This window comes from Mobula hypostoma, chromosome 17 (assembly GCF_963921235.1).
Source record: "Mobula hypostoma chromosome 17, sMobHyp1.1, whole genome shotgun sequence".
Taxonomy (NCBI): domain Eukaryota; kingdom Metazoa; phylum Chordata; class Chondrichthyes; order Myliobatiformes; family Myliobatidae; genus Mobula; species Mobula hypostoma.
Genome location: NC_086113.1, coordinates 4,536,043 through 4,555,343, shown reverse-complemented (window position 1 = coordinate 4,555,343; position 19,301 = coordinate 4,536,043). Strand labels below are relative to the sequence as shown.

The 19,301-nt window shown below is 44.6% G+C and overlaps 1 protein-coding gene across 3 annotated transcripts in view; it reads left to right on the top strand.

Annotated features, from left to right (window-relative positions):
* thrb (thyroid hormone receptor beta) overlaps positions 1-19,301 on the top strand; it is a 214,482-nt gene that overhangs the window by 107,043 nt on the left and 88,138 nt on the right. For all 3 annotated transcript variants that reach the window (XM_063069459.1, XM_063069457.1, XM_063069458.1), the window contains exon 3: positions 11,047-11,108. In XM_063069459.1, coding sequence (XP_062925529.1) covers positions 11,102-11,108 — 7 coding nt within the window. In that variant the 5' untranslated portion in view covers positions 11,047-11,101. The remainder of the gene's footprint in view (positions 1-11,046; positions 11,109-19,301) is intronic.

Sequence of the window (19,301 nt, the reverse complement as noted above, 5' to 3'; positions counted from 1 at the left end):
ATGAAAGAGAAATGGAGGGCTGTGTCGAAGGGAAGAGTTAGGCTGGGATTGGAATAGGTTAAAAGGTCAGCGAAGGGCCTGTACTGTGCTGTAATGTTATTTCTATGTTCTATTTGCTATGCAGATTAATTAACATGACCAAAGCAAATATATGTGCTAAAAAGTTCAAAGTTCAAAATAAATTTATTATCGAAGTAGGTATCTTGAGATTAACTTTCTTGCAGGCATTCACAGGAAAATAAAGAAATACAGTATAATTTATTTTTAAAATTACTGTATATGTACATAAAGACTGACAAACAGCCAAGAGAACAAACTGTGCAAATAAAATAAATAATACTGAGGACCTGAGTTGTAAAGAGTCCTTCAGTGTCCATCACAGAAGCTGTGGTCAGTTAAGTTATCCACACTAGTTTAGGAACTTAATGGTTGAGGGGTAATAATTGTTCCTGAACCTGGTGGTGTGGGACCCCAGACTCCTGTACCTCCTTTCTGATGATAATAGTAAGAAGAGCGCATGACCTGAATCAAAGAAAACCTACACACAAAGATGAACAAACAATCAATATGCAAAAGGTAACAAACTGTGCAAGTACAAAAATAAATAAAGTCGTAGAGCACTAAATTATATAATGTCACAGTTGTAGAGTCATTAAAAAATGAGTCTGTAGGTTGTGGAATCAGTTCAGTGTTGAGGTGAGTGAAGTTACCACACCGGTTCAGGAGTCTGATGGTTGAAGGGTAATATTTATTTCTGAACCCAGTAATGTGGGACCTGAGGCTTCTGTCCCTCCTGCCCAATGGCAGCAGCGAGAAGAGAACATGACCTGGATGGTGGGAGGCCAATCACAAACACAAGAACGTCTGCAGATGCTGAAAATCCCTCACCTATTCCTACCTCCCCACTAATCTCCCTCCAGGCACTTATCCCTGCAAGTGACCTAAGTGCTACACCTGCCCATACACCTCCTCCCTCACCTCCATTCAGGGCCCCAAACAGCTCTTCCAGGTGAAACAACCTGTGAATCTGCTGGGGTCATCTGTTGCATCCGGTGCTCCCAAAGTGGCCTCCTCTACGTTGGTGAAACCCGTCGCAAATTGGGGGACCGCTTCGTTGAGTACCCCTACACCATCCACCACAGGTGGTCAAACATTTTAATTCCCATTCCCGTTCCTACATATCGGTCCATGGCCACCTCTTGTGCCAAGATGAGGCCACCCCCAGGGTGGAGGAGCAACACCTCATATTCCGTTTGGGTAACCTCCAACCTGATGGTATGAATATCAATTTCTCTTTCTGCTGAAAAAATTCCTCAGCAACCCCTTCCTCTCTTCCCCAGTTTGACCTTTTACCTATTCTCACCTGCCTATCACTTCCCACTGGGTCCCCTCCTCCTTCCCTTTCTCCTGTGCTCCACTCTCCTCTCCTATCGGATTCCTTCTTCTCATGCCCTTGATCTTTCCCACCCACCTGCCTTCACCTATCACCTTCCAGCTAGCCTCTTTACCCTCCCCCCCACCTTTTATTCTGGCATCTTCCCCCTTCCTTCTCTGTGCTGAAGAAGGGTCTTGACCTGAAAAGTTGAGACAGATGCTGCCTGGACTGCTGAGTTTCTCCAGCATTTTTTTTGTGTTGCTTAGATGGTGGGTGGTCCTTGATGATGGATGCTGCTTTCTTGTGGCAGCACTCCTTGTAAATGTACTTTGTGGTGGGGAGGACTTTTCCTGTGAAGGACTGGGACTTTATCCACCACTTTTCATAGGCTTTTCCATTCTTGGGTATTGATGCTTCAGCATCTGCAGAATCTCTTGTGTTGACACATCTTGCATTCTGTTCTAACCATTCTTTGTTCTCTTCCTGATGCTGGCACGAGTCGTAGACAGTTTCTGGTGAGTTTTTGGACGGGATTATATTGGACTAATTGTAGACAGTTTCTGGTGAGTTTTTGGACGGGATTATATTGGACTAATTGTAGACAGTTTGTGGTGAGTTTTTGGACTGGATTATATTGGGCTAATTGTAGACAGTTTGTGGTGAGTTTTTGGACTGGATTATATTGGACTAATTGTAAACAGTTTGTGGTGAGTTTTTGGACTGGATTATATTGGATTAATTGTAGACAGTTTGTGGTGAGTTTTTGGACTGGATTATATTGGACTAATTGTAAACAGTTTGTGGTGAGTTTTTGGACTGGATTATATTGGATTAATTGTAGACAGTTTGTGGTGAGTTTTTGGACTGGATTATATTGGACTAATTGTAAACAGTTTGTGGTGAGTTTTTGGACTGGATTATATTGGACTAATTGTAGACAGTTTGTGGTGAGTTTTTGGACTGGATTATATTGGACTAATTGTAGACAGTTTGTGGTGAGTTTTTGGACTGGATTATATTGGACTAATTGTAGACAGTTTGTGGTGAGTTTTTGGACTGGATTATATTGGATTAATTGTAGACAGTTTGTGGTGAGTTTTTGGACTGGATTATATTGGACTAATTGTAGACAGTTTGTGGTGAGTTTTTGGACTGGATTATATTGGACTAATTGTAAACAGTTTGTGTTGAGTTTTTGGACTGGATTATATTGGATTAATTGTAGACAGTTTGTGGTGAGTTTTAGGACTGGATTATATTGGATGGAGTACAGTAATGGTGAGGCTATTTTTTTCTGATCTGACATGCATAAACAGGGCACTGAAGCAACCAACACATTCCAGTTGTCTTGTCCAAGGTCAGAAAATGTTCCACATAAATATTCCCCATCACTGAAACTTATTTGGCTAACGACATTAGGATAAGGAGAGGGCAGCAGGACATAGAACAGTATACAACAGGAACAGCCTCTTCAGCACAGTGTCTGTTCCTACCACCAAAACTAACCAGAATCAGTTTAATAACACTGGATTTTGTCGTGAAATTTGTGACTTTGCAGCCTCAGTACATTGCAATACATAACAATTTAAAAAACTATAAATTACGGTAGTAAATAATTAAATTACTTAAGTAGTGCACAAAGAGAGAAAAATTAGTGAGGGAGTGTTCATTCCAAATTACCCAACTACAATGAGAAATAAATATATATATATATATATAGTGGTGCAAAAATAGTGGGGAGTTGTTCATGGCTTCTGAAATCTGATGGCAGAGGGGATGAAGCAGTTCCAAAAACATCGAGTGCATGTCTTCAGCTTCCTGTGCCTCCTCTCTGATGGTAGTAATGAGAAGAGGGTCAAGAAGGTGACATCCATCATTAAGGATAGTGAGGGTCCTTAATGATGGAAGCCAGTGTCTTGAGTCATCGCCTTCGAGGGTGTCCTCAAGGCTGGGGAGGCTAGTGCCCATGAAGAAGCTGGCTGATCCGACAGCCATCTGCAGTTGCTCTGCAGGGATGGAGTTGAGGAGCGGTGCCCGTGGAGATTTAGCACGTGGACTGCTGAACCTCATAGTGTCAACTAGTGATGTGGAATCAGTGTAAAGTTTGAAGTTGCTGATTCTGACCAAGGGTCAAGCACAATGTTTTTAATCCCTTATTAATTTGCTTGGAACACTGGGAAACAATTTTTAAAAGTTCAAGAGTTCCATCTGAATCTAGAGTTGTTTAACTGGAGAAATCAGATCCAGAGTATTAATTTTTAATTTCTTACATAGCTACACTTTATTCGATACCTCCCATACCTAATAAAGTGGCCAGTGGCCGTGTGTTCTTAGCCATCCACTTCAATTTCAATGTGTTGTGCATTCAGAGATGCTCTGTTGCACTGTCACCTTCCTGTCAGCTCGAACCAGTCTGCCCCTTCTCCTCTGACCTCCCTCAGCAACAAGGCATTTTCCCCCACAGAACTGCCACTCTTAGCTTTTAGCTTTTCACACCGATCTCTGAAAACTCTATAGAGACTGTTGTGTATCAAAATCCCAGGAGGTCAGCCCTTTCTGAGATACTCAAACCACCCCAGCTGGCACCAACAATCATTCCACGGTCAAAGTCACTTAGATCACGTTTCTTCCCCACTCTGATGTTTGGTCTGAACAACAACTGAACCTCTTGACCATGTCTGTATGCTTTCATGGTTTGAGTTGCTGCCACATGATTGGCTGATTAGATATTTGCATTAATGAGCAGGTGTTCAGTTGTACCTAATAAAGTGGCCACTGAGTGTATCATTCATCCCGTGGAGAGTAATTGTATTTTTATGCAGTTCATTCTAGTCCGATACCAGAACGGGCATGCAAATTCTGTATCCTACTCATTGCCTACAACGCTGTCAGGACAAAATATTTTGAAGTTCTAGTTTCACATAACCTCAGTGGACAAAGCCTGCTTTCATATACCCCTCATAATTTTATATACCTCTGTCAAATCTCCCCTCATACTCCTACACTCCAGGAAATAAAGTCCTAACCTATTCAACCTTTCTCTGTAACTCAGGTCCTCCAGTCCTGACAACATCCTAGTAAATTTTCTCTGCACTCTTTCAACCTTGTTTACATCTTTCCTGTAGGTACGTGACCAAAACTGCACACTATACTCCAAATTAGGCCTCATCAACGTCTTATACAACTTCAACATAACATCCTATCTCCTGTACTCAGTACTTTGATTTATGAAGGCCAATGTGCCAAAAGCATTCTTTATAACCCTATCAACCTGTGACATCATTTTCAATGAAGTATGGTCCTGTATTCCGAGATCCCTTTGTTCTTCCGCACTCCTCAGTGCCCTACCGTTCACTGTGTAAGACCTACCCTGGTTGGTCCCACTGAAGTGAAACATCTCACACTCGTCTCCATTAAATTCCATCTGCCATTTTTCAACCCATTTCTCCAGCACTGATAATCTTCCTCACTGTCCAATTATTTTGTAATTTATAGTCATTTTTACATCATTACACTTTACTGCTACCACAGAATAACAAATTTCACCTCATATAAGCTTGAATCTCATTCTGATTCTGAAATACCTTTCAGTGTTTTATAAGTGAGATGATCTGTGAATGCTGCTTTTTCAGAATAACGAAAAGAAACCAAGTTTCCTTTGAAAGAGTACAGAGAAAATCTAGAAGGATTTGGTTGGGATTTGAAGACCTGAGTTATAGGGAAAGGTTGAATTGTTAGGATTTTATTACCTGGAGTGTAGGAGGATGAGGGGAAATTTGATAGAAGTATACAAAATAATAAGGGGTATAGACAAGGTGAATGTAGGCAGGTTTTTTCTACTGAGGTTGGGGTGAGACTAAAACCAGAGGTTAAAGGCAAAAGGTGAAATGTTTAAGGTGAAGTTCTTCACTCAGAGTGTGGTGAGAGTGTGGAACGTCTGCCAGCACAAGTGGTGGACGCAGGTTCAATTTCAACATTTTAGAGCACTTTGGCTAAGTACATGGATAGCTATGGTCTGGGTGTACGTTGATGGGACTAGGCAGAGTAGTGGTTCAGCACAGACTAGGTGGGCAGAAAGGCCTGTTTCAGTGCTATGACTCTATAACAAAAGATAAATTCTCTATGTAAAGGTGTACTTCTGTATGACTCTGTAAAGGTAAAGAATAGCTTTATTTAGAAACATTGAAAACCTACAGCACAATACAGGCCCTTCGGCCCATAAAACTGCGCCAAACATGTGAACACGAGTTCACTCAACCTATTCTCATAAGGCATGCTCCCCAATCCAGGGAACATCCTTGTAAATCTCCTCAGCAGCCTTTCTATGGTTTCCATGTCCTTCCTGTAGTGAGGCAACCAGAACTGAGCACAGTATTCCAAATGGGGTCTGACCAGGGTCCTATATAGCTGCAACATTACCTCTCGGCTCTTAAACTCAATCCCACGATTGATGAAGGCCAATGCACCGTATGCCTTCTTAACCACAGAGTCAACCTGCACAGCAGCTTTGAATGTCCTGTGGACTCAGACCCCAAGATCCCTCTGATCCTCCACACTGCCAAGAGTATTACCATTAATGCAATATTCTGCCATCATATTTGACCTACCAAAATGAACTACCTCACACTTAGCTAGGTTAAACTCCATCTGCCACTTCTCAGCCCATTTTTGCATCCTATCAATGTCCCGTTGTAACCTCCGACTGCCCTCCACACTATCCACAACACCCCCAACCTTTGTGTCATCAGCAAATTTACTAACCCATCCCTCCACTTCTTCATCCAGGTCATTTATAAAAATCACAAAGAGTAGGGGTCCCAGAACAGATGTTTCCAAGTTCCTGCCTGATAGCCTCATATTTCCCCTTACTCCAATTAAATGCTTTGCTAACTTGTCTGCTCCTGTCCCTCTCCAGTGCTATGGTAAAGGAGATAGAGTTGTGATCCCTATCTTCAAAATGCTCTCCCACTGAGAGACCTGTCTCATATATGTTGAAACACGCAGCAAAATGTGTCTTTTGCATGAAATCAAATTAGCTAGTGGCAGCCTGTGAGTGTCGCCATCCTTTGAACACTAACTCGCAAGACATTAGAATGTGGGAGGAAAGCCAAGCAGTCACAGGAAGGACATGGAAACTCTATGTAGACAGCAGCAGGAATCGAACCCAGCTGGTGATCACTGGTGCTGAAAAGCGATTGAACTAATCGCCCATCCATAGGTCTGTGGCTTTATACTGTTACTATTGATTGACACAAGACCGATGGTCATATTAATTTCTATTTCACCATTGTTGACATCCAGATGAATCAATCCACTTTCTATTTTGACGTTTACAATCAGATTAGATTTTCACAATTACTTCTTTTAATGTTACCACAAGGTGTCCCTGTGCATCCATCATTTGATCAATCTTTCATTTGTGATTCAGAATCAGGTTTATTATCACTGACAGATACTGTGTAGGACAGTGCAATATATAATATAAAAAACTGCAAATTACAAAAAGAAAAAAATATATATATATATACGTCTCCAGCCCTTACCATCACTTTGCAGCACTTGACACCTTCTAGCTATCCCCCTTCCCCTCCTCCCACCTTTTTATTCTGGCATCTTCACCCTTCCTTTGTAGTCCTGATGCAGGGTCTCAGCCCGAAGCGTCCCATAGATGATACCCAACCTGCTGAGTTCCTTCAGCATTTTGTGTGAGTGGCTCTGGATTTCCGTCATCTGCAGACTTTCTCCTATTTCTCTATATATATAGTAATTTTAATTAGTTGTGCAAAAAGAGAGCTTAAAAGGAAGAGAAATAGTAAGGTAGTATACATGGGTTCATTGTCTATCAGGAGATCTGATGGCAGACAGCAAGAAACTGTTCCTGAAATGTTGAGTGTGTTTCTTCAGGCTCCTGTACCTCCTCTTTGCTGGTAGCAATGAGAAGAGGACATGTCCTGGGTAGTGGGCGTCCTTAGTGATGGATGCCATCTTTTTGAGTTACCGCTTTTTGAAGGTGTCCTCCATGCTGGAGAGGCTAGTGCCCATGATAGGGCTGGCTGTGTTTGCAACTTCCTGCAACGATTTCCAGTCTTGTGTAGTGGCTGCTCCATACCAGAATGTGATACAGCTCTCCACAATACATCTGTATAAACCTGTGAGAGTCTTTGGTGACGTACCAAGTCTCCTCAAGCTCCAAATCGAGCATAGCTACTGTCGTGCTTCCTTCGTGTGGTGGGTCCAGGTTAGTTCCTCAGAGATGTTGACACCCAAGAACTTGAAACTGCTCACCGATTCCACTGCTGATCTCTGGTGTGTGTGCTCCCTTTTAAAGCCCATAGAATCAGAATAAAGTGTGCTTTCACTGACTTCTATGAGATTGCATGAAATCTGCTGTTCTCCAGCAGCAGTACAGTCCAAAAATCAAAAATGATGATAAATTACTGGTTAAGATTGTTACTGCTAATGCTGTAGGGTATTTCATTGAGCAGCTTTCTGTAGAAGCAATATGGCCTGATGATGGCATGCTTCAGTTTCAGGTAAGGATAAGGGATTGTGATGTTGAACTTAGGAATGTTGTGTCAGCCAATCAGGAGGGTAGAGTTAGGAGAAGGTTCTGTGGAAAGCTGGACGGAGAGAAATTTGTGTCAGACACTGGTAGGGTTTCAAAGATTTCAAGGTTTCAAAAGTACATTTAATGTCAGAGAAATGTATACAATATACATCCTGAAATGCTTTTCCTTCGCAACCATCCACGAAAAACAGAGGAGTTCCCCCAAAGAATGAATGACAGTTAAGTGTTAGAACCCCAAATTCCCCCCCCAGCTCCCCTCCCTCCCGCATGTAAGCGGCTGCAAGCAACGAACCCCCTCCCTCCACACACAAAAAAAAGCATTGGCACCCACCACTGAGCACTCAAGCGTGCAGCAAAGCAACAGCAAAGACGCAGACTTGCAGTACCCCAAAGACTACTCATTCACCTGGTATTCGACATACCACAGGCTCTCTCTCTTTCCCTAATAAGGGAGAAAGAGGTGTCTCCATTTTCACAGTAAGAGGGGAGACATAACAAACAATTCGCTGGTTTACGATGTTAAAAGTCCATTGCGTTGCTTTTTCCAAGCTCTGTGCCCAAAGATCTCGGGTCTCTGGGCACACAGCCTTAGATCTTCCGACTCCCACAATACACTGATCTCCTGCCTGGACACTGACCTCCGATCCCCCGTCTCCAGAGCCGTGAAATCTCGGACCTCCAAAAGCGAGCAAAACTCTTAGGCTGTGCCCTTGGCGTGCCGCATAACGGTGTGTCATGAAACCCTGAAAGCGGGTCTCATTCCCACAAAGAACCGTAGTTAGCATGTAACTCCAGGTCAGGGATTTCACAAGAACCCTGAAAGGGAAAAATAGAGATATTAAAGAGAGAAGTAGAACTGTTTCCAAAGATGCAAGCAAGCGAAGGAGTGGCTGTTATGCACCATTGATTCCCCTAAGCTCATAATCAGTTTGTGTGCCTCAGGGATCTGTTCTGGGACCCCAACTCTTCGTGATTTTTATAAATGACCTGGATGAAGAAGTGGAGGGATGGGTTAGTATATTTGCTGATGTCACAAAGGTTGCAGGTGTTGTGGATAGTGTGGAGGGCTGTCAGAGGTTACAACAGGATATTGATAGGATGCAAAAATGGGCTGAGAAGTGGCAGATGGAGTTTAACCCAGATAAGTGTGATGTGGTTCATTTTGGTAGGTCAAATATGATGGCAGAATATTGCATTAATGATAAGACTCTTGGTAGTGTGGAGGATCAGAGGGATCTTGGGGTCCAAGTCCATAGGACACTCAAAGCTGCTATGCAAGTTGACTCTGTGGTAAAGAAGGCATACAATGCATTGGCCTTCATCAATTGTGGGATTGAGTTTAGGAGTGGAGAGGTAATGTTGCAGCTATATAGGACCCTGATCAGACCCCACTTGGAATACAGTACTGTGCTCAGTTCTGGTCGCCTCACTACAGGAAGGACGTGGAAACCATAGAAAGGGTGCAGAGGAGACTTACAAGGATGCTGCCTGGATTGGGGAGCATGCCTTCTGAGAATAGGTTGAGTGAACTCGGCCTTTTCTCCTTGGAGCGACGGAGGATGAGAGGTGACTTGAAAGAGGTGTTCAAAGTAATGAGAGGCATTGATCGTCTGGATAGTCAGAGGCTTTTTCCCAGGGCTGAAATGCCTAGCGTGAGAGGGCATTGTTTTAAGGTGCTTGCAAGTAGGTACAGAGGAGATGTCAGGGGTAAGTTTTTTACGCAAAGAGTGGTGAGTGCGTGGAATGAGCTGCTGGCAGCGGTGGTGGAGGTGGAAACAATAGGGTCTTTTAAGAGACTCCTGGATGGCTACATGGAGCTTAGAAAAATAGAGGGCTATGGGTAAAGCCTAGGTAGTTCTAAGGTAGGAGCATGTTCAGCAGAGCTTTGTGGGCCAAAGGGCCTGTATTGTGCTGTAGGTTTTCTATGTTTCTAAATCGGAGATGCGAAAGGACTTGGGAGTCCTCGTGCAGGATTCCATAGCAGTTAATTTGCAAGTTGAGCTGGTAGTAAGGAAGGTAAATGCAATCTTGGCATTCATTTCCAGAGAACTAGAATAGAAAAGTAATGCTGAGACTATAAGCCATTGGTCAGACTACATTTGGAGTATTGTGAGGAATTTTGGGCCCCATATCTGGGAATGGATGTGCTGGCATTGGTAAAGGTCCAGTGGAGTAATCCTGGGAATGAAAGGGTTAACATATGAAGAGTGATGGCTCTGGGCCTGTACTCACTGGAGTTAGAAGAATGGAAGGGTGGGGGGGTCTCATTGAAACCTATCAAATATTGAATGGGCCTAGGTAGAGTGAACATGGAGAGGATGTTTCCAATAGTGGGGGAGCCTAGGACTAGTGGGACGCCCCTTTAGAACAGAAATGAGGAGGAATTTCTTTAGTCATAGGGTGATGAATCTATGGAATTCATTGCTACAGACAGCTGTGGAGGTCATGTCATTGGGTATATTTAAAACAGAGGTTGATCAGTCCTTTATTAGTCCTGGCATCTAAAGTTACGGGGAGAAGGCAGGAGAAATGGGGTTGAGAGAGATAATAAATCAGCCATGTTGGAGTGGCAGAGCAGACTCGATAGGCCGAATGGCCTGATTCTGTTCCTGTTTTATGGTCAATATTAGATATAGTAACATAGACCATTATTATATGGCGACACAATAGTGCAGTGGTTAGCACAATGCTTTAGGCGTGGGTTCAGTTCCCACCACTGTCTGTAAGGAGTTTGTACATTCTCCCCGTGACTGCATGGGTTTCCTCTGAGGGCTCCCGATGCCCCTCCACGTACATTCCTCCAAAGACGTACCAGTTGGTAGGTTCATTGGTCATTGTAAATTGTCCTGTGATCAGGCAGGATGAAATCGGGGGATTGCTGGGCGGCGCAACTCAAAGGGCCAGAGGAGCGTGTTCCACGCTGTAGCTCAATAAAAATAAATAAATATTTATTGCTTTTTTTGTCTGTCTTTGCACTGTGTTGCAACATGAAACAAGTTTCTCTGGCATACAAGTCCGTGATGATAAATCTGGCTCTGATTCTGCTTTTCGGGTGATAGGTCACAAGTCAGTGAAAATGAACTATTCCGACTCTGTTTTACAGGTGGTGTGGTGAAGACGAGTAACAGGATGACCGCTGAGCAGTAACTCTGAGCAATATGTCAGGTACACACTTCCAATCCAATTCATTCTTCCTGGAGGGGTCAAACTTTAGAAGTCCTTCGCTGCTTCAATGTGCCCATGTCTATGTGTTGTTATACTGTGACTACAGTTCATTGGACCAAAGCACTATTAGCATTGTAGATTTCCTTAAATGATTTTTAGATTAGATTATTAGATTGGATTAGGAGGACACACAGTCCTCTTTTATTGTCATTTAGTAATGCATGCATTAAGAAATGATACAGTGTTTATCCAGAATGATATCACAGAAACACATGACAAACCAAGAATGAAAAACTGACAAAAACCACATAATTATAACATATAGTTAGAACAGTGCAAAGCAATACCGTAATTTGATAAAGAACAGACAATGGCACAGTAAAAGTCTCAAAGTCTCTCGAAAGTCCCATCATCTCACACAGACAGTGAACCTCCAGCGCCGCCAACTTGCCGATGCAGCATCCTGGAAGCATCCGACCATAGTCCGACTCCGAGTCTGTCTGAAAACTCCGAGCCTCCGACCACCTCTCCGGCACCGAGCACCGAGCACCATCTCTGCTGAGCACTTCGACCCCGGCCCCGGCAACGGGCAATAAGCAAAGCCGAGGATTTGGGACCTTCCTCTCCGGAGATTCTCGATCGCACAGTAGCAGCGGCAGCGAAGCGGGCATTTCAGAAGTTACTCCAGATGTTCCTCCATGCTTCTTCACGTCTGTCTCCATCAAATCAGGATTGTGCACGGCATCCTACTTCACAGATATGATATCATTCGGAACGGCCGCATGCACTGCGTCGCGCCGCCATCTTCTCCTCCCTCCTGATTTTGTCTTTTGTCACACACCATTTCAGTGGTATCCCGCACGGTGGGTCTTTCCTGTTGTACTGGCTACTCAGTCTTAAACAAACAGTGATGCAGAGGAACTGCATAGAACATAGAACAGTACAGCACAGTACAGGCCCTTCGGCCCACATTGTTTTGCTGACCTTTTAACCTCCTCTAAGATCAGTCGAACCTTTCCTTCCCACATAAACCTCTGTTCTTCTATCATCCATGTATCTATGGTTATGTTTTGTAACTTCAAAACATTAAGTGCGTTAAAAGGAAGACATAGGAGTCCGAAATGTGAATCTGACTTTGTGTTCACTTTAAATGAGGCGTGCACACATCACGTGGTAGTGTGATGACGCATACAATTCACGTATTTATACATATAGCCTGCAATGAATCATTTAAACAAATAAAAATGTTTAATCAACCAATATATATACATGATTACTGAAATATACACAACACTCATCTAAGAGTTTATTACGTCTCTCATGTATGTCTCTACCGCCACCCCTGACAGCGTGTTCCACACGCCCAGCGCTCTCTGTGTATCTATCTCTCTCTCTCTCTCTCTCTCTCTCACTCACTCATTCTCTCTCTCTCTCACACACACACACACACACACACACACACACACACACACACACACACACATACACACACACACACACACACACACACACACACACAATCACCTTAAAATTTGCCCCTCATGCTAGGTATCTAAGTTCTGGGAGAAAGTCTCTATCTGACCACTCGATCTATGCCTCTTATCATCTTGTACACCTCCATCATCACCTGGTATCTCCCTTCACACCAGATAGAAAACTCTGAGCTCACTCAGCATATCTTCATAGGCCATGCTCTTTAATCCAGGTAGTGCTTCTGGTAAATTTCCTCTGCTCCCTTTATTTATTTATTTGTTTGTTTGTTTGTTTAGAGAATCTGCTCGGTAACAGTCCTTCTGGCCCACTCAGCTCAATCCATCCGGTTACTCCCATGTGGCAAATTAACCTACTAATCCGGAACAGGGGAGGAAACCGAAACACCCGGAGGAAACCCATGTGGTCACAGGGGGGATTGAACCCGGGCGCTGCGCTGTAATAGTGTTAGCTTGACCAGTACAGTACAGTGCCCTCTCCGTATTCTTCCTACGATGAGGCAACCAGAACTGAACACAATATTCCCAGTGTGGTCTAGTCAGAGTTTTATAGATCTGCAATGTTACCTCACAATTTGCATTACCTTACAAACATGTATAAACATGATTCATGTGTATAAACTACATTCCTCTGTATATAACTCATTTGCACATTTTTTCCATTTAGGTGACAATCTTTCTTTTAATTCCTCTGACCGAAGTTTAAGGTGAGAGGGATTGTTATTGGTTTATTTTTGTCACGTACCAAGATACATTGAAAAGCTTGTCTTGCGAATGATCAGATAATCACACTGTACATTGAGATAGGTCAAGATAAAACAATAACAATACAGAATAAAGTGCAACAGCTGCAGAGAAAGTGCAGTGTAGGTAAACAATAAAGTGCAAGATCATATCGAGGTAGGTTGTGAGGCCGGGAGTCCATCTCATCATCCATGGGTCTGTAACAGCAAGATAGAAGCTGTCCTGGAGCCTGGCTGGAGATGCATGCTTCCGGGCTTTTGTATCGTCTACCCAATGGGAGAGGGAAGAAGAGAGGAAGTCCGATGTGGGCGGGGGTCTTTGTGCTGGCGACTTTGCTGAGGTGTAGACAGGGTCCATGGAGGAGAGGGGTCTTTGTGCTGGCGACTTTGCCGAGGTGTACACAGAGTCCATGGAGGAGAGGGGTCTTTGTGCTGGCGACTTTGCCGAGGTGTACACAGAGTCCATGGAGGAGAGGGGTCTTTGTGCTGGCGACTTTGCTGAGGTGTAGACAGGGTCCATGGAGGAGAGGGGTCTTTGTGCTGGCGACTTTGCTGAGGTGTAGACAGGGTCCATGGAGGAGAGGGGTCTTTGTGCTGGCGACTTTGCCGAGGTGTAGACAGGGTCCATGGAGGAGAGGGGTCTTTGTGCTGGCGACTTTGCCGAGGTGTACACAGAGTCCATGGAGGAGAGTTTGAGCTACGTACACAACAATAACAATGCAGAATACCAACATCACAGTTACTGAGAAAGTACAGTCCCCGTTGACAATAAGGTGCAAGACCATAACAAGGTAGATTGTGAGGCTAAGAGTCTTATTGTATTAGTGAACCATACGCGGAGCAAGTTTGTTTAAACAGTGGTGGGTACCTGACCTGCACTGCCAGGCGTGTGGGTGGAAGCAGTACGATAGAGGTGTTCCAGAGGTTTCCAGATAGGCAGATAAATGCTACATTTCCGCAGCGTGGCAACAACAGCAGTCAGTAGGAGAAAATGTTTTACTGAGTCGTGTTAGACATGGTACATGCCGGCATCTCACAGTGTGGGAGTGACGAAGCTGGCCAGCTGCCTAAAGGAGAGCGTCTCCCGCAGTTAGAAGGCCCAGTCGATTCACCGTGTGATCGATCGGCCACATGCACACTTCCACATTCTTGCAATTGATCTGATACAGTCCGTCCCTCCCCACTATCAGCGGGAACCGCAGAGGAAGGGAATGGGTGAGGCAAATGGAGAAAAACGATGAAGTGTCTACCCTGCTTAGTGTCGGTCAGCTGGCCAGCACACCCGAGAGGGTCTGTTCAAGAGGCTTTTAGACAGTCAGATAAATACACAGGGAATACGGTGGGGGGGGGGGGGTGGATTTGAATAACATAAGGACAGAATAGAGACGGCAAACCCCTTCACCAGAGGTGCTGCCCCTCCCTGGAAACCCTATACACCAATCTGAATTAGGTTTCATTAAATTAAACCTCCATAATATCTTTGAGTAACGGATTTCCTAATTAGATTGTGATAAGTCTTAAAGCACATCGCATCTGGTCCCTCCAGAAGGCGCTTGGCACCAATCCACATAGAGCTAATTAATTAAGCATAAAGCTCGGGGAATTCAAGATGGATCTTTGGATGGATTTGAAAATAATGCTGAAGAGTGCAAAGTATTGAGCAGTTTTAGTTAAGTTATGTCAATGCTGAAATGCTTTAGGTGTTGGTTTTGAGAAAATAAAACAAAGAACTTGGAATATTACAGTACAGTACAGTCCCTTCAGCCTACGATGTTGTGCTGACTTTTAACCTACTGTAAGATCAATATAACCCTTCTCTTCTACATAACCCTCCATTTTTCAATCATCCATGTGGCAATCTAAGAGTTTCTTAAATGTCTCTAATGTATCTGTCTCTACCACCACCCCTGGCAGGGTGTTGCATACCGTCACCACTCCCTGTGTAAAAAACTTACCTCTGACATCTCCTAGACAACAGGAATTCTGCTGATGCTGGAAATTCAAGCAACACACATCAAAGTTGCTGGTGAACGCAGCAGGCCAGGCAGCGTCTCTAGGAAGAGGCGCAGTCGACGTTTCAGGCCGAGACCCTTCGTCAGGACTAACTGAAGGAAGAGCGAGTAAGGGATTTGAAAGCTGGAGGGGGAGATCCAAAATGATAGGAGAAGACAGGAGGGGGAGGGATAGAGCCGAGAGCTGGACAGGTGAATGGCAAAAGGGGATACGAGAGGATCATGGGACAGGAGGTCCGGGAAGAAAGACAAGGAGGGGGGGGACCCAGAGGATGGGCAAGAGGTATATTCAGAGGGACAGAGGGAGAAAAAGGAGAGTAAGAGAAAGAATGTGTGAATAAAAATAAATAACGGATGGGGTACGAGGGGGAGGTGGGGCATTAGCGGAAGTTAGAGAAGTCGATGTTCATGCCATCAGGTTGGAGGCTACCCAGACGGAATATAAAGTGTTGTTCCTCCAACCTGAGTGTGGCTTCATCTTTACAGTAGAGGAGGCCGTGGATAGACATGTCAGAATGGGAATGGGACATGGAATTAAAATGTGTGGCCACTGGGAGATCCTGCTTTCTCTGGCGGACAAAGCATAGGTGTTCAGCAAAACGATCTCCCAGTCTGCGTCAGGTCTCGCCAATATATAGAAGGCCACATCGAGAGCACCAGACGGAGTATATCACCCCGGCCGACTCACAGGTGAAGTGTTGCCTCACCTGGAAGGACTGTCTGGGCCCCTGAATGTTGGTAAGGGAGGAAGTGTAAGGGCATGTGTAGCACTTGTTCCGCTTACACGGATAAGTGCCAGGAGGGAGATCAGTGGGGAGGGATGGGGGGGATGAATGGACAAGGGAGTCGTGTAAGGAGCGATCCTTGCGGAAAGCAGGGGGGAGGGAGGGAAAGATTTATCCCCCATTTGACGTACATCTGCTCTCACTCCATCCTCCCGCCACCCCACTAGGAATAGGGTTCCCCTGGTCCTCACCTACTACCCCACCAGCCTCCGGGTCCAACATATTATTCTCCGTAACTTCCGCCACCTCCAACGGGATCCCACCACTAAGCACATCTTTCCCTCCCCCCCCCGCTTTCCGCAGGGATTGCTCCTTACGTGACTCCCTTGTCCATTCGTCCCCCCCATACCTCCCCACTGATCTCCCTCCTGGCACTTAACCGTGTAAGCAGAACAAGTGCTACACATGCCCTTACATTTCCTCCCTTACCACCATTCAGGGCCCCAGACAGTCCTTCCAGGTGAGGCAACACTTCACCTGTGGATCGGCTGGGGTGATATACTGTGTCCGGTGCTCCCGATGTGGCCTTCTATATATTGGCGAGACCCGACGCAGACTGGGAGACCGCTTTGCTGAACACCTACGCTCTGTCCGCCAGAGAAAGCAGGATCTCCCAGTGGCCACACATTTTAATTCCACATCCCATTCCCATTCTGACATGTCTATCCACGGCCTCCTCTACTGTAAAGATGAAGCCACACTCAGGTTGGAGGAACAACACCTTATATTCTGTCTGGGTAGCCTCCAACCTGATGGCATGAACATCGACTTCTCTAACTTCCGCTAATGCCCCACCTCCTCCTCGTACCCCATCTGTTATTAACTTTTATACACACATTCTTTCTCTCACTCTCCTTTTTCTCCCTCTGTCCCTCTGACTATACCCCTTGCCCATCCTCTGGGTTCCCCCCCCTTTGTCTTTCTCCCTGGGCCTCCTGTCCCATGATCCTCTCGTATCCCTTTTGCCGATCAACTGTCCAGCTCTTGGCTCCATCCCTCCCCCTCCTGTCTTCTCCTATCATTTCAGATCTCCCCCTCCCCCTCCCACTTTCAAATCTCTTACTCACTCTTCCTTCAGTTAGTCCTGACGAAGGGTCTCAGCCCGAAACGTCGACTTTACCTCTTCCTATAGATGCTGCCTGGCCTGCTGCGTTCACCAGCAACTTCGATGTGTGTTGCTTGAATTTCCAGCATCTGCAGAATTCCTCGTGTTTAGGCTATTCATGCCCTACAAGTACCAGTCCTACAATGCCAGCCAGTTCCCCAAGGCCTTCCCATTTCCTGATCCTTCAAAGGTTTTCCAGTTCCCTCTTTAACTAAACCTAATCATCTCTCCACCACAACTCCTCCTAGAGTATAGAATACCGAAATTTCACCACCGTGTGAGGAAGAATTTCCAATGCCTATTAGTAAGGGCAACAAAGGTTACGGGGAGAAGGCAAGAGAGTGTGTTTGAGAGGGATAATAAATCAGCCATAATGGAATGGCAGAGCCGACTCGGCGGCCTAGTTCTACTCCTGTGCCTTATGATCCTATATCGGTTTCAAATGGTCACCCTCTAATCTTCTAACTTCCCCTCTTTTTCCAAGAACTCCCACACATAGAAATATCTTGACATTTCTACTAGCATAGTAAACTCCACAGAATAAAGACTGAATTTCTTTAGTGGCATTCTTCATCCTCACATCTCACACTCCCATGCAGCAGGTGTTGTCTGCAAACCTAATTCTATATTTATTTGTAAGTCAATACCAGAGATTATGAAAAGCTGGGATCCATGCAGTGGACCCTTCTGTACCCTATGGCTCTCCACCCACCGGAACCAGCATTGTCATCACTGACTGATATTGCATGGAATTTGTTGTTTTGCGGCAATGGTACAGTGCAAAGACATAAAATTGCTTTAAATTACAAAATAAGTAAATAATGCAAGTGAAATGGGGGTAGCAGTTAGCACGATGTTTTACAGCTCGCAGATTCGGAGTTCAGAGTTCAATTCCATGTCCTCTGTAAAAAGCTTGTATGTCTTTCCGGTGTGCGTGTATGTTTCCTCCGGGTGCTCTGGTTTCCTCCCACATTCCAAAGACGTACCGGTTAGTAGGTTAATTGGTCATTGTAAATTGTCCTGTGATTAGGCTGGATTAAATCGAGGATTGCTGGTTGGCCTGGCTCTTTGGGCCAGGGGGAGATGGTAAGGGTTTTTAGATAGTGTGTAGCTCCATTCAGAGAAGGACCTATTTATTCCCACTCTTCACTTCTTGTCCATCAACCAGATTGCTATCAAAAGCAGTACAGTACCCCCAACCCTCTGTGTTTCAGTTTTCCATTCTAATCTCTAGATGGGATTTTGCTGAAAGGCTTTCTGAAAACTTACGTCAGTCTCCCCCACCATCCACTCTAACTGTTCCATCAAAAGTTTCGTAAATCTGTTGAGGATGATCTCTCCTTTGTAAACCCATGCAAACTTTGAAGGATCTTTCACCGTTTGTTCCGCTGTTATCTCTTTAATAACGGACTCAAGCATACCTCTATTACTGATGCCAGACAAAACAATCCAAAACTCTGATAGCTCTCCCTGCTTCTTTAATCCATGGGTTTACAATCCAGGGGAACTACTGGAGATTGTGAAGTGCATTGCAAAATGACCATGAATGCATCCCTGATTTTCAAGGCCACTTCTTTCATTACTCTAGGGTGCAGATTGAGATTGATTTATTTATTTTATTGAGAGATACAGGGTGGAACAGGCCTTCAATTCACCTACTTAACCCTAACCTAATCACAGGGCAACTTACAATGACCAGTTAACCGTACATCTTTGGACTGTGGGAGGAAACCGGAGCACCCGGAGGAAATCCACATGGTTCACGAAGGGGACAAATAAACTCCTTACTGAGGATGCTGGAAAAGAACTCCAAACTCCCAACACCTGGAGCTCTAATAACATTGCGCTAACCACTAGGCTACCGTTGTCTGTTAATCACATATAATTGAAACATTCTGTGAAATGTATCGTTTGCCTTAACAATCAACGCAGCCTAAAGATGTGCTGGGGGCATACATTCTCCTCTCTGTCTCCAAAACCATCCCGATGAACCAAAAAATAAACAAGACTCAGGTTTAATACCAGCTTAGACATTCCGTTTCTTTCCATTTCCAAAAG